Source organism: Nicotiana sylvestris, chromosome 1 (genome assembly GCF_000393655.2).
Source record: "Nicotiana sylvestris chromosome 1, ASM39365v2, whole genome shotgun sequence".
NCBI lineage: Eukaryota > Viridiplantae > Streptophyta > Magnoliopsida > Solanales > Solanaceae > Nicotiana > Nicotiana sylvestris.
In genome coordinates, this window is record NC_091057.1 from 133,310,598 (window position 1) to 133,320,312 (window position 9,715).

General features: G+C 37.7%; 1 protein-coding gene across 1 annotated transcript; it reads left to right on the forward strand.

The window, feature by feature from the left end:
• Positions 1-1,780: 1,780 nt before the first annotated feature.
• LOC104211195 (uncharacterized) lies at positions 1,781-6,176 on the forward strand. Its single transcript, XM_009760207.2, has 3 exons — positions 1,781-1,936; positions 2,503-3,786; positions 5,735-6,176. Exons 2-3 carry the CDS (start codon positions 2,606-2,608, stop codon positions 5,844-5,846), a joined length of 1,293 nt encoding a protein of 430 aa, XP_009758509.1. The 5' UTR covers positions 1,781-1,936; positions 2,503-2,605; the 3' UTR covers positions 5,847-6,176.
• The last annotated feature ends 3,539 nt before the right edge of the window (positions 6,177-9,715 follow it).

A 9,715-nucleotide genomic window follows, 5' to 3' on the forward strand; every position in this document is an offset into this window, starting at 1 on the left:
AGAAAATAAAATAAAAATAGTATCAGGTTAAGTACATGCCAAATGTCTCAGAATCATCAAATAAACTCCACCCCTCCCTCTCCCCTCCCCCAAATAAAAAAAATAAGCATTGTCCCCGTGCTTTATAAAATAAGAATAAAGGAAGGAAAAGAGTGAATAAGACTCCTTATGGCTCATTAGAAATCTCTATGTCCCCAGCAGTGTCACCGCCCTCAGGCTCGTCCAACTGAATCTCATCATCTTCAATTTTGGGAATGGACGGGTCTGGCGCACTGCCTTAGCAATGTCGGCAACCAGGTCTGGCTCGTCAGACTAGCCAGCTAGTGCCAATGAAGCTGATGGTGCTGTAAGACCTTGATCAATCAACATCTCAAGTGGGAAATCTGCGGCTGCTGCAATCTTGCTCACCTCTCTCCAGAGCTTGTCAACTGACTTCTTGGAAGCCTGAGACTTTCTCATTTTCTTTACTTCTTTTCCCAGCTCCTCAATCATTGACCCATGATGTACCAAAGTGTTCATGATAGTAGTCTGGTTCTTCAAGAGCTTCTTCAATGTATCTTCCACTGTTGGAGAAACCTAAGGTGCATGAATGGATGACTTTGCTTCAACAGTACTGGATATGTCAATAGCTTTGTAGTGACTGTCTGTATCTAATTATTGAGGCTCTCCAATATCTGGGAAACTCGCAGCACAGAAAGTGAAGTAGTAGGTATGGGCACCGACTTCAAAGCCAAGGTGGAACTTGTGGCAGGAAATGCAGTGGGAGCTGAAGGTGATAGTGGAGGCATCACTGCGGCATTGGAAGAAGGCTCGACTGAAGTGGATGGACCATCAACTGCCTCTGCAACTACCATAGATGGCTCGTCAGACTGGCCCGCAGTGGTAGGAGGCTGAACCTTTCTTTTTGGGTTCTTAGCATCCATCAAAGAGTACCATGAGAAAGGCTTTTTCGGCCGCAACTTCGTATCATAATCCCTCGGCTCTACCCCCCACATCCATGAGATACTCTGTAATAGTGTTGGGATACGAGTAAGACGAGTCAGCTTGCCTAGCGATCATAAAGATATTGGCCGACACCACGACACCCACATTGATTGGGTACCCGACCATGATAGAAGCAACTAGAAATGCCCCAAAATCAAAAGATAGGTCTCATTCTGGCACGGATCTAGTCTGCTGCAGACAAAGGTTTTCCACCCCTTCGCCTCAAAGTTTAGAGTGTTCCTCTAAATAGGAACCCCTGATGTGATCCATGGTGGTGGTGGCCCAGGAGCTGCTAGAATCTCTGTTAACCAAGGACGAGCTGCTTCCCCAAGTGCATACTTCTCTAAGTACTGTGTGGGCTCGATATCATCAAATCCCAAGTATGTGTTCAATGTGTGCTGATCAAATCGCACTTTGAGGTTTCTCCCTTTTGTCACCTTTGTCCCCTTTTTGATGTGTGCAACATTGGCGTAGAATTCCCGGACAATTACTCCTTAGCATCCACCACGCTTTGGGAAACCACATCCACCCTTTCCATTCCTTGAACTGTCTCAACACTATCGAGTTATACTTCTCCAGATCCTTCAACTGAAACGGGTTTGAAAAAATTGAATTAAAATAAAAATATGCTAAAGGGTAGAGATAGAAAACAAAAATGTACAATTATCCATTATTCCCTCAAAAAGCCATGTAAAGTTACCATAATGCCCCGTTCTGGACATTTGGGTCATTATTAGTGTGGCCAAATATATTTTTCCTTTTTGTAAAGGGTTAAGTTGGATATTTCTTTTTAAGGTTAGATTTACCTGGGTATGAAATATAAATAGGGCAGAAGGTGTAAAATTTTGATTTTACGATTCGGAGTGTTCCTCTGGTCGAAGACCGCCATTATCGAGCGAGCCGATTCTCAACGTGAATCTCCGGCGCTTTCATCACCCGTTTTGAGTCTACGGTGAGTTTCTATTTCGCTTAATGATAATTTTTTTTTCTTAACGTCTGCGCTTTATGAATGCAATTCGTTTGAAGCATAGTGTGTTTATTGTCTAGAGTGATGAGCTGTTCATAAATGAGATATAACTTCTATATATATGACTGTATTTTCTTTTAAAATTTCTTCAATTACTGTAATCTAAGTTTGTTTTGAGCTGGAGATTTTAGTATTGTCTCGTACTTGGTTTTAGGGTTCCTTTGTGGAAGAAGGACTAGGGTTTTATATTCAAGAGAAGAAGAACTAAGGTTTTAAAAAATGTTTTTACCAGCTTCGCTGCCCTACCAAAGCTTTACTTTCATGATTGTAAGGTCTATTCATCGTTAATTTAACCCTAAGCTATTACCCATCTCAATTTTTTTTCCTGACAAGTATAAGTTCTGCCAGGCACTCTCCTTGATTAGTTATGCAGATATGCATTGGTTGTAATGTGGTTGTTTTTTAAATTTTGTGTAGCAGTGCCAGAAGAAGATATTGCATACACACACACACATGTAATCTCATCTAATTTATTATCATTTTTATCTTAGTATCAGGAGATTATATCATTGTGTCCGGAGGCTTGAAGCAGATAAATCGTCCACTACTTCGTGACATACCATTTTCTTCAAGGGGCTTCTTTTTGTTGTAAAAATGTCTGTAACAGCTGGTGTAAGTGACACAATTATCGCAATTAGGGAAAAGCTCAGGGGTAAAATTGGCCAAACAAAAGTGAAAAGATATTGGCCTGGTAAAGCTCCTGAGTGGGCAGATGAAGCGGAAAAAGATGAGGATCTTAGGATGACCAGGGAAGCAGCGCTTGAGAAAGCTTTTCCTAGCCAAGGCGGTTCTGACATTGCAAGAAAGGATGATGCAAGGCTGCGTCGACTGGCAGAGAGTAGAGTTGATAATCGTGAGGAAATCAGAGCGGATCATCGACGCATCCGGCAAGCAGAGATTGTTTCAACCATAGAAGAGGAAAATAGAAGACTGGAAAGAATGGAATTTGAGGAGGACGATGAAGATGCATTGGACGAAAGGAGGAGGAGAATCAAGGAAAAGAATCTTCAGAGGCAACAGGAAGAAGCTCTGCCAGAGGAAGAAGAAGAGGAGGCAGAGGAAGAGGAGGAAGAAGAGTCAGAATATGAGACAGAATCAGAAGAAGAAACAACAGGGATAGCAATGGTGAAACCAGTTTTTGTTCCAAAATCTGAGAGAGACACCATAGATGAGCGTGAGAAGCGTGAGGCTGAGGAACGAGCTCTCGAGGAGTTAGTGAAGAAGAGGTTAGAGGAGAGAAAAGTTGAAACAAAGCAAATAGTTGTTGAGAAGATACGTGAGGAAGAAATTATTCAGAAAAATTTGGAGCTGGAAGCTAATATTGCTGATGTAGATACTGATGATGAGGTGAATGAGGCTGAAGAATACGAAGCTTGGAAGTCCAGAGAAATTGCTAGGATCAAGAGGGAGAGGGACGACAGGGAGGCTAGTCGGAAGGAGAGGGAAGAAATAGAGAGGGTAAGAAACATGACGGAAGAAGAGAGGAAGGAGTGGGAGAGGAGAAACCCGAAACCTGCCCCACCACCCAAGCAGAAGTGGAAGTTTATGCAGAAATACTTCCATAAGGGTGCTTTCTTCCAGTCAGATCCTGATGACACCGCTGGAACTTCTGGTGCTGATAATATATACCATCGTGATTTCTCTGCACCAACGGGGGAGGATAAGTTGGATAAGTCCATACTACCAAAAGTCATGCAGGTTAAACACTTTGGTCGTAGTGGAAGGACAAAATGGACACATCTTGTCAATGAGGATACAACTGATTGGAACAACCCGTAAGTACCATAAACCTTCTATATTACCTACTCATCTTTCGATCAATATGTCATATAGTTCAGCAGGATTAGCATTTCTAAATAATACATGCTTCATTACGTCCAGTTGTTTGTTTCACATTAGCATTTGGTTTATTGGTTTCAATGCAATGGAATAGTAACTTTCACAGGCTTTGAACAACTTAGCTGCCCTTTTACTTTGTGGTTAAAGGGATGTCACAGTTTGTATTTGTTAGCATGTTGGATTTTCTTGAAACTGGTAATATCTCTCAATTGTTGGCATCTCGAATTGGATTTGGTGTATGTCAAAGCAAAGGAGAAAATTGAAGTACATAATCATTGAATACTTAATCATACTTCAGATGTTTCACGGTTGTGTCAGAACTATTAGGAGAATAACAGCTCTAAATCTGCGAAGTTAGTATCAGGAGTCTTAGCTGGACTTCTATGAAGTGGACGACTTGTATGCATCAAGTTGGAGTGTCTCTTACAACTGATAACAGCTGCTCCCTCTCTTTCTCTTTCTTTTTTTCTTTTTATTGGGTGGGGACCGGGGAGGGGGGTTGAGATGAGCCCATGGGCCTTGTCTTATATGCTGATGGATTCCTGCCAGCTAGATTGATGACCTTCTCTTTCTATTATTCTCTTGGTTGAATTTCTTAAGTATTACCCTGGCCAGTGAAGTGATTAAATTTTAACTAGCCAAAGGTCTTAAGAGAGAGTGATGCGCATCTCCGGCTGTAGAGAGGTTTGTCTTATGTGTATCAGATTCTAGGGCGGGGTTTAGTGTGATACAAATTGTGGTGGTTGATAGAGGATTCCAAAGGAGAAATTCTTTTTAAAAGTGCATTTTGGGGAATGAATAGGAAGAATTCTATTGTCTACTCAGATGTTTCTTGTCTGGGTGGTACTTCTAGCATTGAAGCCATCAAATACAGAAGATAGATCAATTTAAAAATTTTGGGGCCTTGAAAATTTAGACTGCCTATTATGTGTCATGGTGCTAACAAAGTGGTTGATCTTTTCCTAATTATCAGTGATAGGAGCATTCTTTTCTCTCTGCTCCTTTGAAAATGCGCTTGTATTCTGATTTGATGGTTAGGGTGCTTTGTCATGGTAATATACCTGCCCGCCGGGTAGGAAAAGAAATGAAAGCCTCGTATAGCAGAGGAAGGTTGTGACTGGGAGTTCAGAGTTTGGGCACAGATTTGCTTATTAAAATCATTCAGGAGGAACATAGAAGATTATTACATTAGCCAGATAATGGTACACATAACTTTGCTTCCTGTTCTGTAAGTTCGATTTTGGAAAAGGAATTCCCCAAAATATAAGCATTGTTTTCATATTAGTAAAATTACTACCTCATTACAAAGTAAATAAAAGTAGTCTTTTCAGTCGAGTAATGCCTTTAGAGCCTATATTATAGCATATTAGCTTAGAACTTCTGGATTTCAGCTATCAGCTAAGGTCAGAAGAAAGAAAATACCTAGCATCCGGGTCCCCTCCATTTGACGTCTGGTTCGGGGGCATACTTGAACTGAGAGGAGGTATATTAATATTTTTCATTGACCAAGTCGCTAGTTTTCATTGAAGACTTCCCATGTAGCCCTGCTAGTCTTTGTCTAATGCTAGGATTGCTTATTCCTTCTGTTGTGATGAAATCATACCTACTCTTTTGCCTTAGCCAATTGAATGCTGGTACTTGCTGGCTAATAGGAGGGCTACTCTTATTTGACTTTTCACTATCTCAGTTAGGTGATGTGTGTGTATATTTCTTAGTTGAATGTCCTCCTGTAGACGAAGTTGAAAAGGGAAAATATGTTTAACTGTTTCAAAAACTTCAATGTATTGTATTGTTTGTGCTTTCTGGTTCAGTGTCCAGCTTTATCTATGTATGACTCTGGTATTAATGTTTGCACTTATTGATTGACAATTGCTTTTTGCGCAGGTGGACATACAATGACACTCTTCGAGCCAAGTACAATGCGAAAATGGCTGCTGTTAATGCTCCTATTGCGAAGCCTAAGGGTAAGAAATTGAAGGATTGGGAGACTCGGTGAAGCCGTATTATAGTCTTGTTCTCGCTTGTGCTCATGATTTTGCTCTCAGATCCTTCTAAGCATGGTCACTGTCTTTCTATTTTGCTTGTTACATTAAAATGTCATCTGTAGCTCTTGGGCGAAGTTATATGAATTGCAGAGGGTAGCTATGGGTATGGTTATACATTAGCAGAATTCTCTAATTATCCTTATTGAAAAATTCATGCATTAGGGCCTATATTGTGTTCCGTTTTTTAATTATTGAGACCTGCTGTTTAAAAAGCATGAGCTAAACTTGATCTCTGTATGTTCATTATGCTCAACAAAAAGCATGAGTAGTTTCTTGAACCATTTTATGCGCAACCAGTTTTTCATGTTTGCTTCAGTTTGACACTTCCATAAGCTACATAAAAAATAAAAATAAAAGCAAAAGCAAATAAGTGTTATATATATGTAAGTCTCCTACAGCAAATAAGTCTCCTACATCATGAAGAGTTCACAATCCTATTCTCATTCCTAAGTATGATAACTCTTCATTACGTTTGCCTATTTAGTCTTGTTTCTCCAAGTAATGGAATATATATAGTTATGACTTACGTGATTGCTGCATAATAAAACTCATGTTGAAATTGTGTGTGTCGCTCTTAAGGGTGCTTTATCCCTTGAAGGGGAACTTCTGATAACATCTTGCTTGTCCAAGAATTAATTCAGGCGCAAGGAAGTCGAAAGATGAAAATGTTTGTTGGGATTGGGAAGTCGGCAAGTAAACTGAAACTTGAAAAAGCTTCTGATATAAGTCCAATGTGATCATCTCAGAGATGCACTTTGTGTCTTCATTTCTTGCTATCTTGTGCAATATTTGTCAGTTAGGTGTGAGACGTGCGGATCTATCATTAAGATGCCATGCATATATTTGAGCAATTTTATCTTTGCTAGTGGTTCTGGGAGAAGGATGTTCGGATTTCTTTTCACTGCGTCTTTCATGTTTCACTTTAGTCAGATGCATATTAAAATGAGGTTGCTTTTGATAATATCCAAGGGGCGATGGGATCCAGAGCTTGTATCTTCTGTCTGGGCATATAGGGGAGGGAGCAACTCTCTTATCGCTAAAAGAAAAGAAATAGAACACCCTTTGGGTTATTAGAGTGTGTCTTCAAGTTGCATGATGTGGAACAGAAAATTGATTGTAGAGACTGATTTACGGTTGAATTAGTATGATATGCAGATGCAGAACTACCCCAGCAAGAACACTGGTTTAAGATTTCCGAGTGTGATTAATGGAGAATGGCAGTGTCCTGGTAAAGCGTTGTGGTTATATCGAACTATCTTTGAAAATTAGGAGATAATTTATTAGGAAATAGGATTCGAAAAACTACTAACCAATCAAGTGATGTCGGGACACTTCGTTAATGTGTTTGCTTGTTTTGTTTTTTTTGTTTTTGTTCTTTTTAAAGGTTTGATGTCTTTTAGTGTTTCTTCAATGTTTTATGAGACTTTTCCCTTCCTATACCATATATAAAACCTTATTACCAAAAATGTGCATAGTTTCATATTTATCCGCTATGTTTTCAGTTTTTCTACAATTATTATACCATTCATTAAATACTAATTATTAGGAGCTGATTCCTTCCTAATTAGGCGCGCTACAAATCAGGAACAAAATTTCTAATTGATTTAGCGACCTTCAAATCAAATTTGAAACGCAAATCCTATATCTTTAATTTAAAATCAAATTATATAAACTCTTTTCTGCAAAAACTCTGTTCTTCGATATTTTTCCTTAAGCCACAAATCAAAAAAAGACAAAATCGTCAACAAATTCGAATCAAATTTTAGAAATCAGTTCTGCAAAAGCTCAGTTCGTCGACATTTTCTCTATTTCTCAATTGCAAATTTCAGTAATACAAAGCAAATGAAAAGAAAGCAGCAATTCCACCATTGACAACCATTAAAAAGCTTGAAAGCTTTGAGTTCAAATTTAGGTTTTCAAAATCATTATTTGTTTGAATTGGATGTTGTTGAAAATAATCGAGAATATGGTTTGGACTTTATATCTCAATTTTGAGGGATTTTGGTGAAGATTAGACTTGGTTTTGACTGAATTTCATATTGAAACTCGAAGAAGAAGAAGAAGACATATTGCAGAAATTGTAGATAAATTGTAGATTATTTGTATTCTGATTGTAGATGCTTTATTTTCTATTTTCACAAATAAAAAATGGCTAAAACTTCTACAAATCTTCTAGAAAAACGCAATTATGTCAAAAATCCCAATTATGCTACAATTGAATGGGAATTGGGATATAAAAATTCAGTGTACCCAGTTTGTAGATATTTTGTAGATAAATTGTAAATTATTTGCATTCTAATTGTAGATGTTTTGTTTTCTGTTTTCACAAATCCAAAACGACTAAAACTTCTACAAAATCTTCTGCAAAAAATGCAATTATGTCGAAAATACCAATTAAGCTACAATTGAATGAGAATTGGGATATTAAAATTCAATATACCTAGTTTGTAGATATTTTATAGATAAATTGTAGAATATTTGTATTCTAATTGTAGATGCTTTGTTTTCTGTTTTCACAAATCCAAAACGACTAAAATTTCTACAAAATTTTCTGCAAAAAACACAATTATGTCGAAAATACCAATTAAGCTACAATTGAATGAGAATTGGGATATTAAAATTCAATGTACCCAATTTGTAGATATTTTGTAGATAAATTATAGATTATTTGTATTCTAATTGTAGATTATATCGAAAATACCTATGCGCTGCCATATTTATAGTGGCAAAACTGATTAAAATGCACATAAGGAGGGCATCTGATAAAAAAAAGGGGCAAAGTGGTTCTTAAGAGCAAGTGCATTCTTGTTGGCAAAGTGTAACGAAAGGTAAAAGTAAGCAATAATCGATAGTTCAGGTACAAATTTGGAACTTTTTACTAATTACATATCATTGGTATCTATGTCAGTTCATCTCTTGAATGCTTCTAGTCTCTCAGAGAGAAACAAAAATGCCTCATAGGAACAAATCATCAACTGAGAATTATTTTTCTGAAGACTTCCCCAGGCAGCTTTGCTGAGATTTGACGACGTAAGCAATAACCACCTATTCTATCAGAGAAAGAAAACGTGAGTGATAGTGAGGGTTTGGGAGAGAGAAGCGTGGGAGGGGTGAGATATACGGTACCTTGAATTAAGGAGGGATATACGCTGCATTAATTGTACCCTTAAAATACACTATGGTATAGAATTGGTAATTTGGTATACTAAGTATAATTAAGTCAAACCTTAAACATTGAGGGTAATAAGGTTTCCTATGTGGCATAGGAATGTAAAAATTCCATGTTTTATCCATGGACCAAGTAGTCCAACCCATGAGGCCGATGAGTTGAAATGACACAAGGTAATCACTTTTAAGCAGTTGTTTAAAATATATCTATAGTTTATAATGTATTTAAAGATTAGCCGCTTTTGTTTAAACTTCAGGGCACGACATCCTAGGTTTTTTTTTTGGTTAAAGGCGTCCTAGGGTTTAAACCTCAAAGTTCAAACTCCAGGATATCTTGTCCTAAAAGTTTAAAATTATGTCTAAAAGTTCGAATCTTATGTCTTGAATTTTAAATTTGTTGTTCAGAAAGAGTCTTGAATTTTAAATTAGCAACTCAAAAATTCAGGATACTAAGTTCTAAATTTTCTAATTCAGGATACTTAGTCCTGAAGTTTGGGTGAATTAGCTAATTTTTAAATATATTATAAATTATGTATATATTTTAAAGAACTGACTTAAAAGTAGCTATTGTTACACTTCGCCCAGCCGATGACTGATTTGGGTTGAGTTGAAAGCCCCAGTTTTACATGGGCTAGAGAAATGTCAGTCCAAC